Raw genomic sequence first — 27,784 nt, 5'->3', positions numbered from 1 at the left:
ATGATTTTCAAAGACATTAAATAGGCAAATACAGTATGTTTATTTTTATTATAACATTGTACATCTACCATTCATCTTCATTAAGTTATTCAGCACTGCACTATTTGGGGTTAATTTCTCATTATCACAGATAGTATAACAATTTCGGTGAGGCCAAACTTTTAAATGTGAAATCTACATTTTAACACGTCAAACTAAGTTTGCAGTCCCCAAAACGTGTGATTTACAGATAAACTGTACCTCTACATGCATGTGCAATTTGATAATTTCATATAACTCCAGACTAAATGACATACCTTACTCTAAACTGAAGAACATAAGAGAGAAAAGAAAACATACAGATGAAGTCATACATTACAACACCTTTTTCATTTTGGAAGAAAACTTCTCCATTTAAATATGCACCAACAAATGAATAATATAGCCTACTAAAATGTCATCTAATGCTTCAAGTGTGTATTGTATGTGTATTGAAGTTTCATTTACCAGCATCATACCAATAAAAGTTCTCTTCGCCTTAGGATAATATATAACCTTTTTTTTAATATTCACAAGTTTGCTTTGCATGTGATTGGCTCATGCGTGGCTAATATATATATATCTAGCCTTTTATTCATAAGTGAATATGTAATAGCATGCAGTTTACAAAAGGCAATACTTTCCCTTCTCCTGGCCCAGGTTCCTCCTCATTTTGTTTTAATGTAGGTTCTTGTTTCAACAGTAACTTGTGCAATGAAATTTATTCCAATCCAATCTAATTCACATGTCAATATCTACCGTAGTTAGGATTTAGCAAATCAAGGGTGCATATAGAAATACTCTGGTCTATCTCACTCATTATATGATAGTATGTACAGAAAAAAAATGGGGGGGGGGGGGAGGAAAAGACAATTTGCCCCTCAAACCCTCTATTTAAGCAAAAACGTTAGAGCGCTAATGAAAATGGAATAGAAATAAGCTCCCTTGTTGCATACACAAGTCACATGTAAAGTTCTTGCAATGCCCATAACGACAAACTATAAATAAACTGTGCAGAATCCGAAATAGCCCTCATAACAATATAAGTAACAAATGAACAAATAGTGATGCCAGAACCTTTTTTGGCAATAATCATTCCCATTAATTTCATGTTTCAAAAGAATTTTTTTTTCGTGGGGGTGGGGGGAATAAAGTATTTAATAGGAAATTCCATTCTGGGAATATTTCTTGTACCTTCTATTTAAAATGAGTTTGAAAGCATATTGTAATTTTTATGTTTTGCCTTTAATTGATAAGTCATGTAAAATATTTTTTTCTGAATAGGTGTTAATCCAAGGCCTTAATTTCACACTCTTCAAAACAAAACACTAGAGGAACTCATATTGAAAGAAGTTCAATCATATATATTAACTGCATTTCCACACAAATTCTAAGAAAACTCAGCAAATCTGATACCCAAATGACTCCTTGAGGTAAAATTTATTAAATACCATTAAAATCAAAATTGAAACATTTACAATATTTAGACTTAAGAAACAGCTTTAATGTAACAGAATTCTCAACATATAGATAGTGAAATATACAATATCGGTAATTCAACTTATTTCATCTCTTAGAACTGTGATTTAGACAAAACCGACTCCCCTAATTCCAAGATTAGCCCAAGCATGTAATCTTCATATACTCGTGTGCTAGCCAAACTGACGGCTTTAAATCAGTATGAACGTTCCACGCAAGCATTAACATTGGAAGGTTGTAGTAATGAGGAGTCTTAGACCTCTTCACACAGGGTGGAAAAAAGCGTGATTTTTATTTTAAAGAAAGATGAGGATATTAGATTGTTTGTTAAATTCCATTGCACAAGACTGAAAACAGAGGCACACTGCTTGGGGTCTTCACTCTGTCATCGGTCACTCTGCTATATCTGTAAGAGAATGAGAAGAAAAAAAAATATATATATATAACACTGAAAATCAAACTCACATTATCAGAAGCAAAATCATATCATTTTTATTGTTTAAAAAGAATAAGATACATTCATGACATCATCAATTTATCAAGATGTAAAGCAGGGCTCCACGCTAACCCTTTTTCTTCTGGTCCAAACTGTTCATGTCAGACTGGTCAGTAGATATCTATTTTTCCAATTTTTTACTGGTTCGAACGTAAGATTTACTGGTCCTCAAAAAGTAACGAAAAACATAAAAAAGACTTAGTTTATTTTGCTGTCTTTTACTGCTTTTATTGCCTCCCCGAAAAAAGATACAAACAAACGGTACACACACACACAACATAATTTATGAGAGACATTCTTTAAAGACGCCAGAGCCATTTATATAATTTACAAAACAGGAGAAATTTTTTTTGCTGGTCATGTTGGACCAGTAAATCTGGCTATTTCTGAATAGTTACTGGCCCGACAGCAATTTTTACCAGTCTAAAACCATTGGGACCAGTGCCAGTGTCGCGCGCTGTGTAACATGAACTAGGACAGCAGCAGCTATACATAATAGGAATCCCTAAATTTCAAGCAGCTGGCTTTTCTAGGGTGATGCTTAGAGTTTGTGATGTACTTATTTACAATTACAAATTGATTTCTAAATCTAATTTATTTTAACTTTTGGGGAATATGATTGGTTCAGCTTATTGTTACCTGGTGATACAAATGTTCCATGCAAGAGCAATATTTTTTAAATGTTTCATACCCCACGACATTCATGCAAGGTGTCCCTATTTTCATGAAAAATCTGTCTGTGAGTACTATTGTATAGGAAACTCGCCAGTGTCCCTATTTTCAACTTCTACCATCCATTTTCTCCTACTTTCTCTGGTTACAAGATAAGCAGATGTGTCACTGTTATGATAAGTTCAACAATGCAATAACGGGAAGATGATTCCATAGAATTAAGGTGAAAATAAATATTATACTTAATACTACACTAGATGATACTTACCGCTCCTATTTCGTCCCCTATGTCATCATCGAAGCCCTGATCGTCAAACGCCACCTCGTCATCCTCGTAGTCTTGGCCGAATGCGACTGATTCGTTGATCTTGGCATGTTCGGGCAGTTCTCCGTAAACTTTCAGGTTTCTTGCTTCATCAGCATTGTATCTGAGGATGACGTCTGCCTTCTCATCTTGGTATTCACGTAGGCCGATTAATATGATATCACCCTGGTTGATCCAAACCTGAAAGAATTCATAAAGATCTAGATGTCAATCACAAAATTGTCGAAGCAACATAAGCATTAGCTTTCATCTGAATGGAGTGTTGAAAAACCATTCTTTGATTGATGTATAGGTATAAACTGCTTTTTTATTCACTCTGTCTCATGTCCTCATGAACGGGACAATGCAGAGTTAAACTGTTGAAAACGATTACATCGTAAGTCATTTGGGGGTAACCGAACGATTACATCGTAAGTCATTTGGGGGTATCCATAAAGCATTTCTTGCTAATCCTACCCTACACGAGAATGCATTTTTTTGGCCAAATTGAATCTCCTTTGAATATTCTAAACTTCCTGTTAATACCATTTCATTTTGAAGGCCCTGTTATATTGTCCCGTGCAAGCCTTGTGGGGGAATTTCAGGCAACTATATTTGTCACCCTCAAGTCGCCTGCATGTCACCCGCATTGACAGTATCTCGTATTTCATACGCAGCTGCCCGCAGAAGAGCCCACAGGTCTGATTTGCACACAGAAAAGTTTTAAACATGCTCCAAACTTTGTTACGGGTGAATTGTAGGAAATCACCCGCAACTCACCCGCAAGGCTTGCACGGAACGATATGAAAAGGCATTTACTTTCACCAATCTACTGCTCAGATTTTTCATCTTCTTGCAATTAGGGTTAGAGCTACCTTAAACCACTACTCCCTCATTCCCATATCAAGGGCCCATTTCATTAAACTTTATAAAATAACAAATTTGCAATAACAGTTCAAAGCTACTGAAATCAATCGATCTGATTGGCTGATAGTAAAGTTTCAACAGAAATTATGCATTCGCTTTATAACAAATCTTTATGAAACAGAACCCATACGAACATGCCACTCACCTTTTTTCTTAATTTTCCTCTGATATGACATAACCTCTTTTTGCCATCGAAACACAGCGCATCTAACCTTCCATTCCCAAGCATCTTGAGAACCTGGGCATATTCTGTGTGAAGATATGGAGAATTATTTAAGTTCTTGAAGGTAAAAATTATAAGTGTACTGTATATGTGACAGGACTCGGACAATAAACGGGGACTATCACTCTTGTCTCAAAGAGAAATACCAGTTGTGGTAACAATCTAAAAATGATTTCAAACAGAATCCAATAAAATTACCACCCCATTGTTTGGATGTATAAATGAAAAATAGTGCAAAATTACTCTGGAAGAAATTAGCTCAGAAATTTGCAAAATAAGCATGGAATTCCATCAAATGTCTGTTATTTTTCAAAGCAATATTAATACACTCTCCCACATATACTTTTCTGTGTTAACTAGTGATCATCAGAATTTTCGGTTTTGAGCTAAGATTTCATGATTTCATAAAGATAAGTTTACATTAATGTACCTCTAGATATATGACAATATTGTGATAATTGACAGGCCTGATAATTAACCTTGATTTAAGAAGACTTTCTCATGAAATTATTGTTTGCTGCAACTACTTCATTTACCTTTAAAGCTAAATGCAAGTAATAGTGAATAATTTTGAAAATAATTTGGTTTACATGTAGGCCTATACAATATCAGGCATAAAAGGCAGAATGATTCACGACAATAATGCAGAAGACAATACCACAAGAAAAGAAGACAAGATCATTGGTCATATTAGGACAAAATTGTCAAGTTGAAAAAAAAAAAAGAATACATCAAGTGTCTCGTCTTGTAAACCTTGTTTGGACAAGAAGAGGGCGGGATTGTGTGTGCTTGTCTTTTCATCGTCATCAGGGTGGGCCGATGCTTCTTTTAAAAAAAGAAGATACAATGGCCACTACACTGATGCAGTATTGGAATGTTGGATGATACCCAAGTCTAATTCACATTCCCAGGCTGTACCAAAGATTTGGCCAGGCTTTCAACAGCACATTCTGGCATAGATCCACAGGAAATATGGCACAAAATGACTGCATTGGAGTGTAGAAGACCAGCCAGTTTTTATCTAAAAAAAAAATTGCTCATAACTTTGTTTCTTTTCCTTTCTTAAAAACAAGGGAATAAGGTCAATTTTGAGGATGATGACTGGGGCCCTGGGGGTGGGGATGCAGAATTTTTCCATGACAAGAACGTTGTTATCAACGTTCAGCACAATCCCCACCTTGATCTGCAATTGATACCGTGTTTACACAGTGACATGGCTCGGGGGTTCGACACGCGAGCCGTGCTCAACACGGCAATTTTATGCTGTGTAAACGCGATCAGTGTGATCCGCGAGCCGTGTCGAACACGGCTTTTTTGATCCGCCAAAATCGTAGGTTTCAACCCGCGAGCCGAGTCAGACTCGGCAATTTTTTCGTGTGTAAACAGAAAGCCGTGTCGAACTCTCTTGACCAGGTCACTGCGCGCGCTTTCACTTTTCGCATTGTTGTTGTTCGCACGGACAAGATTCGATTCCGGCGGTGAATTTCCCGGTTTAATTTGCGACGTCATAATTCTTCTTCCGTTCGAGATCCGCGAGCCGTGTTGAACTCGCCTTTTTATATGTACGTATAAACGCTATCTCTGATCCCTTCTTCGCAGTGTTCAACCCGGCTCGCGGATTCAACACCCGAGCCGAGTCAATGTGTAAACACGGTATTTGTAGACTAGAAATCTACACTAACCTTGACCTTCTTCTTTGAAGACCAATTCTCTTTTCTCTGACTCGTTCTCATTCTTTCCTCTCCTCCTGTTCTTTCCTCCCTTTCCTGTGGAAAAAAATATTTAGTGGCATAAGATATGTAAAATAGGATTCATCTCAACAAATATTAAAACCTTCACTTTGATTACTTATAACTGCTAAGAACTATAAAGTTAATCCTGTTACCCGATGGCTTGCTCTTCAATGGTTCAAGAAAACACTTGCTCATTTAAACGTATACATCTACAGAATACCGGGTACAGGCTATTATGAGTCAAGGTCTACATGATGAAATATAAGACATCCTCTTTATTTCCGTTTGCATTTCACTGAAGAGAAAGAAATCTAGAAAGTTCCTGGTATTATGTATTTCAAATGTAGCGTTATCATTAGAAGTTTTAAGTTGAACTACTTCTCAACAAAAAAGTCAAAATGTTGCTTGCAAAATCAATTCATAATTGATTTAAGACATTAAAGGTGAATGAAACCTTTGGAACAAGATAGCTTGTGTGAAAACAGAAAAATCAAAGAAACATATCGACAAAAGTCTGAGAAAAATCGGACAAATAGTGAGAAAGTTATGAGCATTTGAATATAGCGATCACTAATGCTATGGAGATCCTCCAATTGGCAATGCAACAAAGATGTGTGATGTCACTTGTGAACAACCCTCTCCATTACTTAAGTATATATTTCACTTAAATTGCCTGTTTTATCACATCTATCAGTTGATGTGTTCTTTCTATAGGAGGGCTTGTAGTACAGATTATTCAAGTACACATCATGGATAAAGAGTTTGTACCACCATAAGAAAAAGCAAAAAGATACATTTTGGGGGTATCAAAGGGAAAGTTGTTCATATGTGACACAGAGATGCCAAGTTCAAAAAAATGTTATGCGTGAGATTTTCATGACTCGACGACGACGTCTCTGTGCGCGGTCAGTACTTACACTGGTACGTTGCGAAAAGGCACGCGCGCATGAGAAATGGGCTTCAAAACAATGCGATGCACGCACGCGATTCATCGTATCATGTACTAGCTGTGCGCTGACTGCACTCTCGATTCGTCTCGCGTGCCGGGATAGACGCGAAGGCGGTCGGCCAGTCGTGTAATCTGGCGAATAATGCTACTTTTTTTCTTTTTTTTTCTGTCGGGTCCCGATGCGTGAAAAAAATGGGTGCCATGCGTGAGATCGTGAGATGGACCCTGAATGCGTGAGACTTGGTAGCTCTGGTGACATCACACATCCTTGTTGCATTGCCAATGGGAGGATCTCCATAGCATTAGTGATTGCAATATTCAAATGCTCATAACTTTCTCATTATTTGTCCGATTTTTCTAAAACTTTCTTTGTTCTTATTCTTTGATTTTTCTATTCCGTCACAAGCCTACGTGATCCAAAGGTTTCATTCCCCTTTAACAGCATTGAATCCTGGTTTAAGTCACCACTCCATTCACTGCTGTTTAATTTATTTTGTCAAAGGCGGCAACTTCTTTCTTTTTGTCTCGGCCTTTCAGGATAAGGCCTAGACAAAAAGCTTTGGTCTGTGTTATGTTGGTTGTTCTGCTGAATTCCATTGGCTCCACTCACCAAATTACAGAGACCGAAGTTCTAGCTCGATCTGTACAGGAACTCAATCAATCATTCAATGGCCATATGTTTATGTATTAAGTTTGGATAAAACAGGGAAGTGAGTTGGGAGACAGATGAAGTCACTGATTTTTCTTCTTAATTTTATTTTTCCGTTTTGGTGCATTTCAGACCAAAACAGAATAATAATCTTTATTTTGGTACAGTTCTTTTTTATTTTATAAAGTTTTATGAAATAAAGACAAAATTCGATGAGCTCTGTCGGGGGATTCAGCATTGTTAACCCCCTAACATAATTTTATTGTTGGCTGCATGCATATATACAGCGAGCCGTCTGCGTACGAGGAGAAATTTTAAAAAGTTTAATCATTAATGTTTTAAAAACTCCTCGAAACATACGGCTGCCAGCTGTCTAGATAAGGCCACATTAACTGATTAAGAATAAGAGAGAGGGCATGGCAAACTTAATATATGTCACGCATGTTGCCTTACTTAGTCCCATTCATGTTTGTCAGCATTCATCGTCATACACTGACTGCACTGAAAACAGTTACACACATGCAACACCACTCAACAGTCACTCACAGATGTCTGTTTTGCCGCGTATCTTTGCGACGTTTCGTCGATAAATTGTGAAGAAATTCTCAATGAATGAACTGTATTGCTGCTTTTCAAAACTCACCTTTATTCTTCGGCATGATTGGTGATCCGGTAAAACTTTAAATGATAAATCTACCACAGGAAACTCAAAAATAATGTACGCAATTCTCGGAAGAGTGAATGACCGATTGTTACTAACGTTAGTTTACGTACCGTATGCATGCAAAGTATTAATTGCACATATAACACACGTGCATATATCATGATCGCGCGAAGAGCGAGAGAGGTACATGAAGAGCGGACGTTATCTTGCGCACAACATCCTTGGTTCCGAAAATAGCAGACTATGTAATGCATTCGAACGTACATAATCGCAAAATAAAATAAGCAATATAGTCCCATATAGTATAGTATATTATAGTATAGTATAGTGTAGTATAGTATAGTTTATTCAAACCAAAATCAAACACATTCATAGTAATGGTATAAACAGGGTGACCAGATTTCACAAAATGAAATACGGGACAATCGACAAAAAAAGATCAACAAAGAAGGCTACAGTGTTACACCCAGTGGCGTACCTTGAGTCGATCACGGCATTGGGGGGCACCAGCAAAAATTTTGATTCACCTAGTGAGCGCGCGAAGCGCGCTCAGTTGCTAGGTATACTGACCTATAGAGACATTTTAAGGACAGTGTCATTAAACGAATATGTATGTTACTGATCACATAATGCGAGCGCGAAGCGCGAGCTGAAATTTTTGTATATATTGACCCCAAACGGACACTTTAAGGACTATATTGTAGGAATCTATTAAGAGTATACATATCTCACCATAATAATCTAATGCGAGTACCAAGCGCTTGCTGATTTTTTTTAGAATTATATGCATCCAAACACATAAAGCACCTGTAGTCATTGTAATCATGATTAACATGCACTTCTCACTAATCAAATATTGGGAGCGCGCGCGAGTTAAAAATTAGGAAATTCACACCTGAAGAGGGGCATTCTAAGGCTTGTTTGTAGGAATTCACGTAGTCCATGCGTATTTCACTAACCAAATGATGCGAGCGCAAGCTGAATTTTTTTATATTCAGATCAGAAAAAGGGACATTTTAGGGACTGGTTTTAGGAATTCATGAAGAGCGGACATATCTCACTAATCCACTAATGCGAACGTAAGCGCGGACGTGAAATGTTTGATATTAAGTTTTAGTACAACAGGATTATATATCTCGTTAAACAGACAATGCGAGCATCAGGAACAATGAAGACATAGGCCCTGAGCAAATTATGTTTCATAAAGTTATGATATCTTTTTTTATTTTTATGTAATATAACATAATAATATAATATAACATAATTAACAATAATTTTTCCTTCCCACTACGTTTCTCTCACTTTCTCCCTCTTTTTCTCTCCCCCCCCCCTTTTTTTTGGGCCAGCCGATTGGGGGTCACGTGCCCCCCCCATGCCCCCCGTAGTTACGCCACTGGTTACACCTGTGAAAAATTATAAAGTGAACGAAAGAATGAAGGAGAGAAAGAAAAGACGAAAGAAAAGAGATGAATTGAGAAGAAAGAAAGAAAAAATTAAGGGGAAAATGAAGGAAAAATGAAAAAAGAATAAAAGAAAGTTAGAATAAAAGAAAGAATAAAAGAGCGAAAAATGTTACCGTCATTCTTTGAATTGAATACAGAAAGAAAGAAAAAGAAAGGAATGGCAGAAGAATACAATGTGTGAAAGACAACAAAAAGGAGAGAAAGAAAAAAAAGTAAGAAAATGAGGAGGAAAGAAAGAATGAAGGAAAGAAAAATGTTTCCTTCATTCTTTGAAAGAAAGAAGCAAACAGAGAAAGAAGGGAGGAGGGAAGGAAGGAATTAAGAGAGGGAGGGAGATAAAGAATAAGGGAAAGAATTAGAAGGAAAAGTAAAATGAAGAATGAAAGAAAGGAGGAAAGAGAGGGAGAAAGAATTTAAGTGAGGAGGGAATGAAAACATAATGGAAGAGAAAGAATTTAAAGAAAGAGGAGAGGAAGGGAGGGGGGAGAAAAAAAAGTTTTAAGAAAGAAAGAATATAAAAAGGGAAATTTGATAAAGAAGACGGGTAAGAAAAAGGGGGAAAGAAAGAAAAATGAACAGAGAGAGAAAGGATCAGGAAAGACAAATAAGAAATAAAGATAGATGGAACAAAAACGGGCAAGCAGGAAGGATAGAAGGATGAAGAAAGAAGGATAGAAAAGAAAGAAAGAGGAAAAAAGTTCAAACTTCAAGCAAAAAAATCCAATCATCTAACAAAAATCATGATATTTGGTGTTTTTCAAATATAATTTTAGAATTAAAAATAATGTTTTAGAAATGAATAAAATTTCAAAGTGATTTTTTTTTACTTAAAAATTAGATGAAACATCGCGGCATCATACACAACAAGACTCAAAACGAAAGCTGAAACAACTAGATCTAGTTATGAAAACTCAATAACTTAATTGTTCCTCCGAGATTACATCTCCAAATCAGTAATCTGAGAACCCATAATATAGTCATACAAATTTCCCGCCGATTTTGTGATTATTTTGGCATGTTTGGTGGAGAGAATCTGCTCAGATCCTACATGCCTAGCTAGTAGCCTGCCACACAATGGCAGGAGGCCAGTTAGTTTACGATGTATTGGGTTAGCAAGAAAATCACCGTAGAACTTGCAAATCGATTTTATTGTTGTCTCTGCTTCGTCATCTGTTGGTTATTTTGATGAAAATTCGTCACTTTTAAATATATTTTGTTCAATATTCTGAAATACGGGACAAATAGGCGTCCCGGGAAGGGTTTGTCGGGACGCCGGGACAAAGAAGCAAAATACGGGACAATCCCGGGAAATACGGGACGTCTGGTCACCCTGGGTATAAAGCAAGACATCAAATATTTGATTAGGTTTGGGACCCCATTGAAGCACAGCTTGTTAACAGCTAGGGCCCCTGTAGCGATGAATAACATATCTACAATAAGTATAACTAACGTACAATGATGAACAATGTTGTAAGTAACTACAGACAACCCCCCCCCCTTCAGCTATACACACATACACGCACACACACACCCACACATCACACCCCCACACACACACACACTCACACGCACGCATGGACATATCATTCATGACATTCATGGCTAACTCCTCTTGACTCATGTACATGTAGTACCTGATTGCAATCTGTCAAAAAGGCGTTTTTTACATAACATTTTAAATCGAGATAGAGTCGAGCTTTTAATTATATCATTGGGTAAACTATTCCATTCTTTAACACAGACTATTTTAAATTATTTCAAAGCAGTTTGGGTTCGAGCATATGGCTGATGGACGTTTCTTGACGAGTATGATAATGATGGATTGAAGAATTTTCCACAAACACATCAGACAAAAATGTATACTGGCATGATCGACATTTAAACATGAATATTACACAACTAAGAGAAACCATCTCATTGAAAGGCAAAATTTGCAGTTGCAAAAATAAAGGAGTACTTGGTGACCTGTAATCTGAGTATGTTATATATCTAACAACTTTTTTTTGAAGAACTTGCAGTTTATGTATATGGGTCCTAAAAGTGTGCCCCCAAGCAATATTGCAGTACATGAGATGAGGCATGACAATAGGATTGTATAGAGTAACTAGGGTCTGCTGGGGGAGGAAAAACCGAAGTTTGGATATTACTCCAACTCTCCGAGACACAAGGTGATTTTTCCATGATAAAAATTCATCAACCGTAACACCGAGGAACTGCACATGTTGACTGCAGCTTATCTGTTGACCACCAACAACTAAATGATTAACACCATCAGGGATAACCTTTCCTCTAGCCCTGAATAATACATATTGTGTTTTACCAGTATTTAATAACAATTTGTTACAGCAAAACCATGCAAAAAGTTTACTTATTTCAGTATTAACTGTTTGCATTAGAGTGTGAATATTCTTATGAGAATATAATAAACAAGTATCTTCAGCAAAAAGAGAATATGTAAATAATTGAGACGAATTTATGGTGTCATTAATGTAGATCAAAAATAACAATGGGCCAAGAACAGATCCCTGTGGTACACCATATTTTACATTACCTGATTGTGACTTAGTACCATTAACAGTAACAAATTGTAATCTATTTTCCAGGTAACTTTTAAACCAATTTAAGGCTGTACCTCGCACGCCATAATGTACAAGTTTTTTCAAGAGAATTTTGTGGTCAATTGTGTCAAAAGCTTTTGACAAGTCTAAAAATATACCAAGGCAATACTTCCCACCATCAATTGCACTGACTATTGTATTGATTAAATTTAAAACACCCATACTGGTGGAGCAATTTTTACGGAATCCAAATTGCTGAGGGATAATAGTTTTATTAATAAGCAAAAATTCATTCAACCTTTTGTAAACTATTTTCTCTAGAATCTTTGAGAATATTGGCAACAATGCAATTGGCCTATAATTCTCAATGCATTTGCGATCATTCTTTTTGAAAACTGGGACCACTTTTGCTATATTTTTAACTTGTTAGGAACCACCCCTTGAAACATTGATTTATTAAATATGTCACAAAGTGGATCTGCAATAACATGAATACAATCTTTTATAATTCTAGGAGAAATATCATCTGAGCCTGAGGACTTAGATGGTTTGAAAGCTGAGACTATGTTAACAATTTCATGTGCAGATGTTGGTCTAAAAATAAGGAGGATGGATTGTCCTGGGGTGACAAATGATTTTCAAATGATGTCTGGACAGGCGGAATTTCTTTGCTTATGTTTCTAGGCAAATTAATAAAATACTTATTAAAATATTCTGCTTTATCCAAGTTTGATTTTAGGTGTTGTTCCCCATGGTACATTTCATCTGGTATGGGATCACGTTTCCCCCTCCCAAGTAAACCGTTAATATGATACCAGGTCTTCCGAATGTCCCTCTGTGTATTTCTAAGGACATCATCATAATAACTTTTTTTACTCTTACGAACTAAATTCGTCAATCTGTTTTTATAGTCTACATATTTCCTTTTATTGACCTCATTTTTATGTCTAATATATGTGCAGTAGAGCTTATTTTTGTGATTAATAGATTTTAGGAGTCCTTGAGTGATCCAAGGTTTCTTGCATTTCTTTTTTCTACTCAACCGAACAAGAGGAAAATGAGATTCATACAATTTACTAAATATGCTTAAGAATTGATTGTAACTTTCATCCGCATTGTAACTTTCATCCGCATTATCAAGATTATAAAGTAAGGACCAATCAGTGACCAGAATTTCTTGTTTAAAATTTTCAACTCTTCCATTTGTAATCACACGTCGATATATTTCATCGTTCACTTTTTCCTTTGTAAGAGACTTGCCTTATGGCATAACATTGATTCGCTTGTTTTCCATGAAGAGGAATCCAAATTTCTTGGAATAATTTACAAACATTAAGCTAGTGTAAGTTAAGGGGCCGGGGCGGGCAAATATAGTGCCAAAAAGATTACATAAGAATAAAGGAAAAAGCTAGGACATGCATTTCTTCACAGATTGATAAACCATGACCAAACATATAAGTTATACTTAATTGCTAGGGCGTAGAATCGTGTTTTCAAGCACTTAGTCAGTGACGTAATGACCCCCCTCCCCGGCGTCGGGGTCGGCAGGTGCCCCGGCAATTATAACATCACTTTTACAGAACTTGGAGCTCCCCGGCTCCCAAAAAATAAATAATTAAAAAATAAAGCAAAGAAGGAAAGGGGGAAATAAAAAAAAAGTTTGAATCTGACGAACAGTCATGATAGTCACCACCACAAATGAAAATGAGGGGCATATTAATACTTGCCTCGGTGGCTATATTATATTCATGTATAATTAGATATAACAAGTCCAGATCTAGCTGACTGCATGTGAATATAGAGGAAATGATTGGGCTTGCCAAAACAATAATTGATTGTTTAGCTGTACAGAGTATTCAGTATTCATAGTCAATAAGATGGACTTATAAAATGAAAACAGTTGCCTAAAACAAAAGAAAAAGTTTTCACAGACTACTTGAATGATTCACTTGGTGATTTTGGTCCATTGAGGATGCAACAGTAAAGGTTCTATCTCCAGTCCATTTTCGTTTAGTTGAATATGTGGATCTTCGGAGAAGATCTAGTTCTTCTACCTGGGACATAAATTTCTAAGCAATAAGAAAAATATTTTGGGGCTAAATTATTAAGTGATTTGTATACCAATAGAATTAGCTTTCATTGAAAATGATTCGCTGTCTAAAAGGGATTCAGAGTAAATTATTATCATTATTATTTTTTTTCATTTTTCATTTATTTATTTGATTGTTTGAGGGGCACCCAAGTCCCCCATCTTTACGCAACTTGGGTAGGTGTTTGGCTCTGTCATTTATCCCTTATCTCCTGGTCCCCCACTCCCCCCACTGCTATTCCAAAAGAGACATGCAAAACAATTATCTACTTTTTTGGAAGAGGTGAAAAATTCCTGCCACAGAAGCTACTATTTAGCGGAGTAGCGCCATCTGAGTTTCAAGTTGTGCTATATCGTCCATATTGCATTGACAATAGCGTAAAACACCAATACCGGATCGCGGAATTGGTGTTGGCGATATAGGGGGACTCTTCCAATAACTGGTTTCTTCCTGGAAGCAATTGAAATCTCCCAAAATTTTCCTTGGACTTCACTCAAAGATGCCGCTGCACCAGCTAGCGGACCCCTGGCAAAAAGTGCCAGTAAAACAATTAGCAGAGGTAAATATAAATAGGCATTATCATTATCAGTTTTAAAAAGTAAATCGTGAATCGGGATGGCCTACCAATGTAACAATGTTGGAGGCTACTGGCTGGCTGCTTCCGTCGCGATATATGGCACCGGAACAGCTGAGGTGGCACCGTTGCACTACACGTTGACATTGCCATCTATTGTTTGCCTCATTATTTAGTGACAGATCTTTAAATTTGAGGATTGTGACCTAGAATTGCATGCTCCAGTAATCATGTCATGGTTATGGAATTAGACTAATTAACTTGCTTTTGCCTCCAGAATCATTAAATAAAATTTGACGGGAAATTGAGAAACGTTACACTGACTTATTTACAGTAATCTTGTTGATACCTCTATAACCAAAAATCTGTATTTCATCCAGGATTAAGCCTAGGCCAATGCCCTGTGACTCTGTTTATATAAAGGCCTAAACTCGACTACTGAATTTATAGTTCATACTCAACTTCTTACATTTCCCCAAGAAAATTGTGCATTTTGCTCAATCTTTTTGAGATTTGGCACATGTGTACAAAAAGACAATAGAAACAAATTCACCAACAAGAAACATAATTTTTTTCCCTCAAGAATTTTGTCTCACTGAGGTCAGAAGCCCAATTGTTTTGTATGTGGATGATAACAAAAATCTTATAAAAACAAAAGGTGAATAAAAAAAAAATGAATAAAAGTAGACGGTGAAAAGGGGTAATTTTTCTTGAGGAATCTGCTTATCACATTTCCATTTACCGTCATGGTAGTCCTTTTGCCACAAATGTAAACAATGGAAATTTCAGTCTCGAAATTGGATACCCAAATTCTTTACAAATATCTCTGATATTGGAGATAATCTGCATGGGAGACAGTGTCCCAAATTGGCTGTGCGCCTCTACTGATAAGGAACGATAGGCCTACTTGTATGACTAAAACTTCATTTAAAATGCCAGATATCATGGACATAGCCTCCCCCCCTTTATATTAAAGCCATCAGAGTCAAATTAGAGAGACTTTTAAGAGTACAAGACCCAAATTGGTTAAGGAACGTTGGCAAATAATTGTAATCTGTAAAATCCTGAATGTTACTTTATGACTGCATTATTTTATAGAAGCTCATGATGTCACTGTTTTTTCTTCGCAGGGGAAAAGTCATGAAGAAATGTTGGATGACAGCAATAGCCATGGGCCTGTAAGTACTCTAATTTTTTTAGGTAGTAGTATGTTTTTTTTTGTATAAGTGTAGATATCAATTTTCTCCTCAAACACAGTTGTTCCTGATATTTAATTCCATTCAAGACTTATATCAACAAATAAATCAAGATATGTACAAAAATAAATCTGGAATAAACAGAGAACAAATAACATTTGTCATTAGCCTTGTCTCTTCTGTTTACAATTCAGGAACAAATTGGACCTTATTTTTGACTTCTGTTTTGAATTTGTGGTTTATAGATATACAATATATACTAATGATGGATGAACATGAGTTCATTATGGAATCTATCTTCAGGCTCTGTTCAATCCATTGCACTCGGCCTAACGGCTTCATGCAATGGGTTGAACTGAGCTTTCAACAAGAGTGGATACAGTAGGTCGCATAATGGACAAATGAAGACTTGCATCATTTTGTTTATATTAAAACAACTCTTCTCGATCATGTTATTTGGCAAAATAGAAGGGAGAAAAAGCAGGTGGAATTTCAAAATATTTGCCTTTGTCCAGCAACTCACTTTCTCTGATCATAACATGATTATTTTCCCCATGTATGAAATTGTTTTCATTCTTTTGTGGCGCGCACAGTCAGGATTGTTGATGCGTTTACTTTGATGCGAACAGACACACACATATTGTACACAGTACTGCACACACATTCTCAGTGGTACACACTGAGGGAGAGAGCTGAATCATGAAATGGAAAAATAAAGATACACGGTTGCCGTACAATGGAAAATAAAATTTGCATGCAGTACAAAATGGATCAAATATTGAATGGCTTTCAACCAATCAAATTACAGGAATCTTTGTATTAATTATATAAATGTAAAATGATTTGAATTATATTCAGTTTATCAGCTCTGGCCGCACAGAAACACGTTGTTAGCGCTAGCAGAGCACTAACAGTAGGCCCAGTCACATCTTTCAAATCGTGAGGTCAAACGAACCAAGATGTAGATAGCGTGTTGTGACATGAGGCATCGCTGCGACATTACCAAGTTGTAACTGAGGTCTCTGTTATCGCTAACAACGTTTCTGTGGAGCCAGTACAGCTTATTATGATACTCAAACAGTTGAATAGTTGGGCAGAGATACATGTAGCTACAATACTTTTTTCTGTAACAATCGAAAAGTAATGCTGTAAAGTAATAGAGTATAAAATGCTTGTTTATTTTTTAATATGCTTGGCTTTCATTATTTTAGCACAAAACCATGGCCTAGTTGGAACCATAGTTCAGAAAAGGGGCTATAGTACTTTTTTTTTGTTTTGGTCATTTGTGTTCTTTTTCCTTCTCTCCTTGTTCTTGTTGACATAAATTTGCCTTGGCATGTTTTTCTTCAACTTCATCTGTTGCTTACGTTTGTTCTGAACCATACTTAGTCACTCTCCTTAATAGTGTAATGTGACTTGATTATTTACCTTTTATCATTTGATGTCACAAAGTCTTTTTGTCTGTTGTTCAATGAGGTTGTTGTGTGCAATAGGTTTGGTTGTGGCAGATATTGATGAAGATTAAAAAAAAAACTAATTTATATTTGTAAGCAATTAAGATGGGTAATTTCAATTCAATCCCCTCAAAAAATATATAAAAGAAGAGTAGAGTGCTAAAAATATTCTTCAGAGACAGCCATTTGATTCTGGCTTGCGAGCACTTATTTACATGTATGACATTCTCCATTCTAGCAATGTGCAGCCACAGTCTATATCTAGACAAAGAAGGAGGGAAAGAGGTAGAAGGAGGAGGGAATGACAGGGAGGGATGAAAATATTTTTCTTCATCCACTTGTAGTGTGATACCAATATATCCCCAAGTGGTCTGACAACAATGCATTGTGCACCGATAATCTGTACACTGGTACTGGTCAAAATCCATGTGTCTCGAACTATGTTGTACTGGTGGTCTGGGAACCAATATGCGTGGTAAATGAAGTTTGATGCTAAAATGCACTAAATCTGGTACCAATGTTCCCTGTGAGTATAATACCAGTGTGCACTGGTGTCTGGTCCCAGTATGCTCTGGTAGTATGCTTTATGTGTTCTGGTAGTGGTAATCTGATACCAATATGCTCTGGTAGTCTGGTACCACTACCAATGTGCTCTGGTAGTGTGGTACCAATGTGTTCTGGTATTCTGGTACCACAACCAATGTGCTCTGGTAGTCTGGTACCATCAATGTGCTCTGGTAGTCTGGTACCACTACCAATGCGCCCTGCGAGTCTGGTACCAATGTGTTCTGGTATTCTGGTACCACTATCAATGTGCTCTGGTAATCTGGTACCACTATCAATATGCTCTGGTAGTCTGGTACCACTACCAATGTGCCCTGGTAGTCTGGTACCAATGTGTTCTGGTATTCTGGTACCACTATCAATGTGCTCTGGTAATCTGGTACCACTATCAATGTGCTCTGGTAATCTGGTACCACTATCAATGTGCTCTGGTAGTCTGGTACCACTACCAATGTGCTCTGGTAGTCTGGTACCAATTTGTTCTGGTAGTCTGGTACCACTATCAATGTGCTCTGGTAGTCTGGTACCAATTTGTTCTGGTAGTCTGGTACCACTATCAATGTGCTCTGGTAGTGTGGTACCACTATCAATATGCTCTGGTAGTCTGGTACCACTATCAATGTGCTCTGGTAATCTGGTACCACTATCAATATGCTCTGGTAGTCTGGTACCACTACCAATGTGCTCTGGTAGTCTGGTACCAATTTGTTCTGGTAGTCTGGTACCACTATCAATGTGCTCTGGTAGTGTGGTACCACTACCAATGCACCCTGGGAGTCTGGTACCAATGTGTGCGGGTATTCTGGTACCACTACCAATGTGTTCTGGTATTCTGGCACCACTACCAATGTGCGCACTGGTAGTCTGGTACCACTATCAATGTGCTCTGGTAGTCTGGTACCAGTACCAATGTGTTCTGGTAGTCTGGTACCACTATCAATGTGCTCTGGTAGTCTGGTACCACTACCAATGCACTCTGGTAGTCTGGTACCAATGTGTTCTGGTATTCTGGTACCACTATCAATGTGCTCTGGTCGTCTGGTTCCACTACCAATGTGCGCACTGGTAGTCTGGTACCACTATCAATGTGCTCTGGTAGTCTGGTACCAGTACCAGTGTGTTCTGGTAGTCTGGTACCACTATCAATGTGCTCTGGTAGTCTGGTACCACTACCAATGCACTCTGGTAGTCTGGTACCACTACCAATGCACTCTGGTAGTCTGGTACCAATGTGTTCTGGTATTCTGGTCGTCTACCTATGTGCTCTGGTAGTCTGGTACCAATGTGTTCTGGTTTTCTGATACCACTACCAATGTGCTGTGATATTCTAGTACTAATGCATTCTGGTCGTCTACCAATGTGCTCTGGTAGTCTGGCGCCAATTCGTCCTTGTACATGTAGTCTGGTACCAATATGCTTTGGTAATCTGGTGTCAATGTGCTCTGGTAATATGGTACCAGTTTGCACTGGTCTGGTAGCAAGTACATGTATGGTACCAATGTGCTCTGGTAGTCTGGTACCAATGTGTTCTGGTTTTCTGGTACCACTACCAATGTGTTCTGATAGTCTGGTACCAATGTATTCTGGTCATCTACCAATGTGCTCTGGTAGTCTGGCGCCAATTCGTCCTTGTAGTCGGTACCAATATGCTTTGGTAATCTGGTGTTGATGTGCTCTGGTAATCTGGTACCAGTTTGCACTGGTAATCTGGTACCAGTTTGCACTGGTCTGGTAGCAAGTACACCAATGTGCTCTGGTAATCTGGTACCAATGTGTTCTGGTCGTCTGGTATCAGTGTGCTCTGGTAATCTACGTGCATGCAATGCATTGAATCATATTTTTATAGTGACATGACTGACGTCACCTTTTCCTGAACTGTGCAGTGGTACGAATGTTTGACATTCAGCCTCTCATTTGCTTGCGTACAACAAGCTTAGTAGGCAATGTACAATAGTTTGCCAATTTCAGGATTTGGTAATTATTTTGCCTTTATTATATTAATGAAAACCCAAAATCAAATGCCAATATATACTTGGACTTCAATACTTGTGGGTACATTTTTACTTGAATTCCTTTATGTAATTTGTTGATTTTTAGAGCCCTGCATCAATTTTTTTTGCTTTTTTTTTTTTTTGGGGGGGGAGGAAAAACCACTAAATGTCACTTTGCTCCCTCTTTCAAATGACTGCAGCTCTTATTCTTTGAAGAACTGCTACTAGAATAAGGGATGACTACAAAAAAATCAGTCATACATGTTCTTTAAACATGTACAGATTTCCCTGGTCATACTGGAGGCGGGCTATATGTTTTACATTTAGGTGGGTCTTATTCTTTCAAATACCCCGGTGATCAAAGTTCAGCACATGACAATAAGATAACATTCCAAATGACTAGACAAATGCCACCAATACAGCAAAGGTAAAGTACCAAACCAACTGAATAAATTGTTTTCAAAATTATTCAGATTGAGTTTTCTCCTGATAATGAGCCATGTAATGTTACTTGTCTCATTGTCTGTGAATACATGTACAGTATGTTGGTTCCTACAAGTACATGTATAGTTTCTAGATGAACATGTATGTAAAGGCACTATAAATGATGTGATTTTACAATCTACATGTGTATATGCAAAGATGAATAGGAAGGGTGCAGAATGCAGATGTATTTAGATCAGATTAAATTGTGAAATTGGGTTCTGAATTGGAATTTTCGTAATAGTTCCCTATTTTGTTGTTTGAAACTACTGGTATGTTCTATAATCTATAGATTACTTCATTTCCTGCTTATTTTGCATTTAATGTACATGTACAAGAGCAAAGTCTGTATCTGTGATTTTTTGTCATAAATTATAGAACCAAAAGTCCATCATGTAATTGAACTGCAATTAACTTTGCCAATGTTGTCGGAAATGTTGTGAAGTCTTTCAGGGAAAGCATCAATCATATCTGTTTAGGGCTATCTTTCATACTTCTTTTTTAATTGCCATTTATTATTTAAACTGTTTATAGCCCAATGGTATTTGTAATAAAGTACTCTATCCAGGATATATTTGGAGGGAGAAGTATTAACATATAGATTACCTCTGTAATGTGGCATTTTCTTGATTCTTGACTTCATAAGTTTTGGACATAGTGACTTTATTTCACAATGCCATCTTTTTCCAAAGATGGAGGACAAACAACCTGACAGATAACGCAAATATTTTCATCTACCAAAAGTGTATCTGTAGAGCTGCATTTTGAAGTAAACTCATCATTGTATGCCTACATGTACATGTAGCTATGTAGTATGCCTAGCGATTAAGTCTTGAACTCTTTTTAGAATGCTCCCCAGGGAGTGAAGAAAGTGCATGCATTGTGTGCGGGCATGCCAGGATCTGATGACCGGAGTAACAATAATTGCAAAGTAGAGTGCTTGAAACAAACAGTGTTACAAAGCACTATGTTATGTTGCATTAATTTTCTATAGTCTGAATAGGGTTGTAGCAAGTAGACAAGTCTCACGCCGACGCAGGAAGTAAGTGAAATACAATGGTAGGATATACCGGAAGATAAACCATAGACAAGAGCAAAAACAGGAAGATCAGGAAGAAGAGGTTTTTTTTAAAGCCTATCTTCGGTTTTAGTAAACCTGAATATTATTCATTTTCAAGTTTGAATTTCCTTGTCAGGTTTAAAATGAAAGATATAAGAATATTTTAAGTCCATGAAGGAATATTAAAAAAAGTGATACATCACATACATGTATGGATGGGTAAAGTCTGCAAAATCATGTCACAAGTAATTTCAGTTTTCCCTGTTTTTTTTAAAGAACAATGAGCTTCTGATAACATTGACAAGAATCTTAAGACAAATTGTGTGACAAGTGTGTGACCATTCCTGTACACAACAAGATTGAAGTGTTGATCTGTGCTTGTACAATGTTTGGTTAATTATTCTAAGAATATTCGTAATTTACTAATAGTATCAGGGTAAAAAAATTGCACTGGGGCTTTGAGTGATTTTGTCCCCGAAATGCTCCAAAAAGCCATGGAAATAAAAAAGGACCCTGGAAAATACCCTTTCTCCTTTCTCTGCCATGTTAAGGCTTATCCAAAGTCACTGATTTAGGCAGTTGATTTGAAAAGTAGCTTCAGAAAAAAATGGCCACTTTTAGTGTGATAGGAAGTTAGGAACAGACAATATACCAGATAAACATACTATAGGCCTACATGAAAATAATTTACAGATACACAGTAAATTTACAATTCATTTTTATTTTATTCCATTTACATGTACATACATGTACACCAAATGTTGGAAGTATCAAATATACTTGAGGAAACACAATAGTTCTCAGCACTGGATTGTGGCTCATATTTATTTGATATTAGAGAGGATATTTTAATAGATATTGGTGTATATTTCAATTATTATGCCTACATCAAAAATGATATTTTCTTTCAAGAGTACATGTACATGCTAGGAATTTTTTCTTCTGAACTTGAATGTCTCCCATATTTATTTATGATGACAGAGAATGAAGTCTGGGGGAAAAATAAAAAATAGCGAGAAAATAAATCATAATTATGAAATAAACGTACAGAAATAAGAAAAAATGCAACAACAAAAACGGGAAGAAAAAGCATTTGAAATACTGTATTTAGTAGAAGCTTTTATATTCACGGATTTCGCAAATTGCTGATTGGATGGGAATTTATCAATTTGACACATTTAGTATTAAATGGTACCAATGTTCCCAACAGCAAAGCTTTGCTATTGTAAACATCCTAGAATGGAGATAAGCACCTACAGTACATGTATATAATAAATGTACAAAAATTAAGGTAGAAAAAGTATGGTTAGTTATTCAAGGAGCTAGAATTTCACTTGTTTATTTTTAAAACAAAATCAGAGCCTGAATTATTCCCTTACATATATTTATTCACTCGCTGCAACATTGCAATATAGTTTCCATGAAATAATTTGATTTTATTGTCATCTGATTGACTCTATACATGTACACACGTACGGTTACATTGGCAGCTATTTGCATACTCATTAATATTCAAAAGTCACATGACCAAAGGTTTTGAAGATGTAAGATTTTGTTCACAAAATTCAACATTTTTCCACTGAAACCAACTTAAATGAACCAATCAATGAACAAAATACAACTCCTAAAGATTACTTTTACAGATCAAACTGTGACATGATGAATTTTAAGATCTAAAGGTAAAAAAAGTGAAATTTAAGCCATTTTATTCACCCTTTGTATTATTATTTACAGGGACATATTTATGTAGAAAAGACGCGTCACCATGAGAGTTTTGAGGAGCATATTTTTGCACATGTTTTGCACTATTTTAGCTTCTCTGAAATGCTGTGGAAGTGTTTGGTACATCTTCTGATCGCGAATTCAACAACCCGCAAAAATGTCTGAACCCGCGAAAATGTCGGGACCCCCACGACTTGCAAACAATTCTTTTTGCAAAAATAACAGCTGATACAGTAACAGAGCAACCCATGGCATAGCATTTTAGGGAAAAATGTAAACCCATGCAAAACTCATTGATCCATTTTGGGGTCAAGGAAGGGAATAATACTTTATACTCCATTATTAAATGAAATTGCCTTTAGGAGCATGATGTTGGATCATTCATTACTACAAGGCTATCCTATGACACATGTCCTGTTGACCCAGGTAATGAATACAGGTATAGTTGGAATTTTTGAGTTCCCATTTTAAAGGGAAAGGTGAAAGTAAAGCCTTAAAAACATGTTTATATGCAGTATGGCCAGTATCTGAGGTTAAAAAAATGGGTCAGCTGGTCAGGGTCCCCCCCTCCATCGTTATGGATGATGTTTACTGTACCAATCACCAGTGAAAACAAAAGTAGGCAAAACAATTGAAATTAAGATTGGTCTGTACATTTTTTTACTTTTAGTTTTTATTGTCTCACCTGCGAAGCAAAGTGAGACTATAGGCGCCGCTTTTCCGACGGCGGCGGCGGCGGCGTCAACATCAAATCTTAACCTGAGGTTAAGTTTTTGAAATGACATCATAACTTAGAAAGTATATGGACCTAGTTAATAAAACTTGGCCATAAGGTTAATCAAGTATTACTGAACATCCTATTAGAGTTTCATGTCACATGACCAAGGTCAAAGGTCATTTAGGGTCAATGAACTTTGGACGAATTGGGGATATCTGTTGAATTCCCATCATAACTTTGAAAGTTTATGGATCTGATTCATGAAACTTGGACATAATAGTAATCAAGCATCACTGAACATTTTGTGCAAGTTTCAGGTCACATGATCAAGGTCAAAGGTCATTTGGGGTCAATGAACTTTTGCCGAATTGGGGATATCTGTTGAATTCCCATCATAACTTTGAAAGTTTATGGATCTGATTCATGAAACTTGGACATAATAGTAATCAAGCATCACTGAACATTTTGTGCAAGTTTCAGGTCTCATGATTAAGGTCAAAGGTCATTTAGGGTCAATGAACTTTGGCCGAATCGGGGGTATCTGTTGAATTACCATCATAACTTTGAAAGTTTATGGATCTGATTCATGAAACTTGGACATAATAGTAATCAAGCATCACTGAACGTTTTGTGCAAGTTTCAGGTCTCATGATTAAGGTCAAAGGTCATTTAGGGTCAATGAACTTTGGCCGAATCGGGGGTATCTGTTGAATTACCATCATAACTTTGAAAGTTTATTGGTCTAGTTCGTTAAACTTGGACATTAGAGTAACCAAGTATCACTGAACATCCTGTGCGTGTTTCAGGTCACATGTCCAAGGTCAAAGGTCAATGAACTTTAGCCGAATTGGGTGTATCTGTTGAATTACCATCATAACTTTGAAAGTTTATGGATCTGATTCATGAAACTTGTACATAAGAGTAATCAAGTATCACTGAACATCCTGTTCCAGTTTCAGGTCACATGATCAAGGTCAAAGGTCATGTAAGGTCAATGAACTTTGGCCATGTTGGGGTTTTTTGTTGAATAACCATCATATCTCTGTAAGTTTATTGGTCTAGTTCATAAAAAGTGGACATAAGAGTAACCATGTATCACTGAACATCTTGTGCGAGTTAGAGTAGTATTCAAAGTCAGCACTGCTGCTATATTGAACCGCGTGATGCAGGTGAGACGGCCAGAGGCATTCCACTTGTTTGTCTATAAACTTGCTATCGCCTAGAACTAGAAAGTCTAGAATGTGTTTTATCTCTCTGCATTTTAAGTCAAATTAATGTCTTTAGACTATGTAGATCAGAATGTTCAGGGTTCTTTGGTGAGGCTCTAATTTTTCATCTGTTTTTAATGATATTTCAACATGGTAATGTACTCACACCATTGGCTGATGTGTCATAGGCTGATGTGTCATAGGATCTAGCCTTGTTGATGTACAGTTCATTTGCCACACTCAATCCAGGTGAGGTAATCGGGTGCCAGACAGGAATTTATTCCTTGAAATGCTGCCCCTGATAAAGCTTATTGGCAGCCAGGCAAAGCCGGGATGATAGTTTTTGAATGCTCACCAAAAATATACTCCCATGTATCTGATAGACATGAGCATTGAATTATGTTATTGAACACACTTTTAATACTAGAATATACATGTATTGTCAGAGATGTCCAAACAAAAATGCACCCATCTCACTTCTCTGATAGAGATGCAAGCAAAGACATGGACATTTGTTTCTACATTTCATGTACTGTGCATGGAAACCAATTGAAGTACTGAATGGAAATGATGCACTCAAGTTGTAATATGTACCGGGGGGGAGGGGGGGGGCTACCTAGTATAAATGTATGGTACGTACATGTACATGTATGTGTCTCCGTTGAGACCCCCATTTTCAGCCTAAATTTGCATTCCAGAGAATCACCAATTTAGAAAGCCGCAGAAATTCCTATTTTTCCCTGTTCCAGAGACCCTCAAATTTGTGGTTTCTTGTTCCAGTGTGCGCCCATCATGAACTACTTAGCTGGTCGGGGAAGTGAGCTCGATCGGTGCAAAGTCATATGATGCGGTCATTGCATTTTTAGTAATCGATTGATTCAAGAGCCGTTCCGGATACCCCATTTTAAGACCAAGATTTAATAATATAGGGTATTTATATTGCGCACATATCCACCTTGTTAGGTGCTCAAGGCGCTCCGGCTAAGCTAGGCGTTCATAGCGCACACAGCTTTTTCAGGAATTACTTCCTACCGGTACCCATTTACCTCACCTGGGTTGAATGCAGCACATTGTGGATCAGTTTCTTGCTGAAGGAAATTACGCCATGGCTGGGATTCGAAATCATGACCCTCTGTTTCAAAGTCCGAAGACTTATCCACTGGGCCACAACGCTCCAGATTTAGTTCCAGAGCCCCCTATATTTTACTTTGGTGTGGCACATAAGTATCATGTTATAATTCTAGTAGCCCCCCCCCCCCCCCGGAATACGTAGTATCAAGTCATCAGATAAGTGTTCAGCATTTTTCTAGGCTCGAGGCCAATTTCCATTGGCATTGTCAAATGCACTGTAAACCATGCTTCAATCTGCCTCCTATTACTTAGGCAAACTGGCAAAGTGACTTTCATGTGTTCGGCCTTTACTGCAATATGGCTGAGTTTACATTAGCTTGAGCCAAGAGACGAGCTGATTTTCTGCCCTTGGATGCTTTGTTTGATCGTTCTTGAGTCCAAGATAGAATCTTATGGGGCATTGCAAAAAACTTAAATGTTAAAGTTTGGAAATCTTGTTTTGGGTCCCCTAATCATCAATCATATGTCTTGCAATCAACTGCAAATTTGCAATTTATTGCCGATCTTCTTCTTACAACAAGGAGTGTATACTACAGCTAAAATTGATACTTATGAATTATTTAGCAGTAATAGAAATTTGCAAATAAGCCAAATATTCTACACTCCCGAACTGAATCTTTCACAAATGAGTGAAACAAGGACTTTGTGGCTGGCCCGGAGTACATGTAGGTGCGTGCGAAAAGTAAGTAACCCTGTGCTCACATTTGTCACTCTGCATGAAGAGAGGGGAATTCCCAGTGTCTTGGGGGAATCCCCCTCCAATCTTGTATGAAAACTGAATGTTCACCAAGAAATTTCCTCCTGACAAAACCTGGAGGAGAGAACAACCTTTGGTGGGGAATTGATGGAGCACATCCGTTTACAGTAAATGTACATGTAGTCTGTTTGTCGTAAAACAGAGGACAATATGAAATCCAGGGGGCACTTCCATTGATGAGTGGATACCATGCGTGACCGAAAAAACACAAAAAATGATTCTTTTTTCAAGATAGGGCATGTTACCTACATGTATACAACGTAATAAGGGTTTCAAAAACACTAAAAAAAAGAAAACAGGGTATAGATATTTCTCTAGGAATACTATGTGTTTACGGTTCAATTTGCAAGGGTATAGAAAGACTAAAATACTTTTTGCCCCAACACAACGTGTTTAGGGTCCGATTTGAGCGAGGTTTGTGGGTTATATAGTACTAAACCCAATGAAAGTAAAGGTAAAGCTGACGTCAGTGATCACGCCCGTGACATAACAATTAAGTTATCGTTGTACTTGTTTAGGGGGGTCGATTCAGGGAATACTTTGTCAAGGGTAGCCTACCATTTTGTTTCCAATACTTGTTAAGGGAAGGGTTTCACACGCTAATACTTGTTAAGGGGTGCATTTTCAGAACATGGAAAAGCTTTTTGGAACCTCATGGTCACGCATGGTATCCACTCGTCAATGCGTCAATGGAAGTTCCC

The 27,784-nt window shown here is 37.2% G+C and overlaps 2 protein-coding genes across 3 annotated transcripts in view; one reads left to right on the top strand and one right to left on the bottom strand.

Annotated features, from left to right (window-relative positions):
- Positions 1-1,222: 1,222 nt before the first annotated feature.
- Positions 1,223-8,318, bottom strand: LOC121413724 (eukaryotic translation initiation factor 1A, Y-chromosomal-like). 2 transcript variants are annotated; one of them, XM_041606650.1, is made up of 5 exons: positions 8,225-8,318; positions 5,802-5,885; positions 4,042-4,145; positions 2,934-3,170; positions 1,223-1,903 (listed from the first exon to the last, which is right to left on the bottom strand). In XM_041606650.1, the coding sequence occupies exons 1-5, from the start codon at positions 8,301-8,303 to the stop codon at positions 1,898-1,900; spliced, it is 510 nt and encodes a 169-aa protein (XP_041462584.1). In that variant the 5' UTR covers positions 8,304-8,318; the 3' UTR covers positions 1,223-1,897. The 2 variants fall into 2 exon arrangements, with proteins under 2 accessions (XP_041462584.1, XP_041462585.1); XM_041606651.1 differs by having other exon boundaries at positions 8,094-8,240.
- Positions 8,319-14,605: 6,287 nt separating this feature from the next.
- LOC121413723 (ribosomal protein S6 kinase alpha-3-like) overlaps positions 14,606-27,784 on the top strand; it is a 55,752-nt gene continuing 42,573 nt past the window's right edge. Inside the window, exons 1-2 of the mRNA XM_041606647.1 lie at positions 14,606-14,784; positions 15,930-15,977. Of these exons, the coding sequence (XP_041462581.1) occupies positions 14,725-14,784; positions 15,930-15,977 (108 nt within the window). The 5' untranslated portion in view covers positions 14,606-14,724. The remainder of the gene's footprint in view (positions 14,785-15,929; positions 15,978-27,784) is intronic.

Source organism: Lytechinus variegatus, chromosome 4 (genome assembly GCF_018143015.1).
Source record: "Lytechinus variegatus isolate NC3 chromosome 4, Lvar_3.0, whole genome shotgun sequence".
In the NCBI taxonomy this organism is placed as follows: domain Eukaryota; kingdom Metazoa; phylum Echinodermata; class Echinoidea; order Temnopleuroida; family Toxopneustidae; genus Lytechinus; species Lytechinus variegatus.
Note: the sequence above shows the minus strand (reverse complement) of the source record. Positions and strands in the feature narration are given on the sequence as shown.

What these genes read in the sequence shown, in the direction of transcription:
- LOC121413724 (XM_041606650.1), bottom strand. Translation starts at nt 8,303, where the DNA reads ATGTACCTCTCTCGCTCTTCGCGCGATCATGATATATGCACGTGTGTT. An exon ending in TAATACTTTGCATGCATACG is followed by an intron (nt 5,886 to 8,224) that starts GTACGTAAACTA and finishes TTTTTTCCACAG; the next exon opens with GAAAGGGAGGAAAGAACAGG. An exon ending in GAGGAAAATTAAGAAAAAAG is followed by an intron (nt 3,171 to 4,041) that starts GTGAGTGGCATG and finishes GAATTCTTTCAG; the next exon opens with GTTTGGATCAACCAGGGTGA.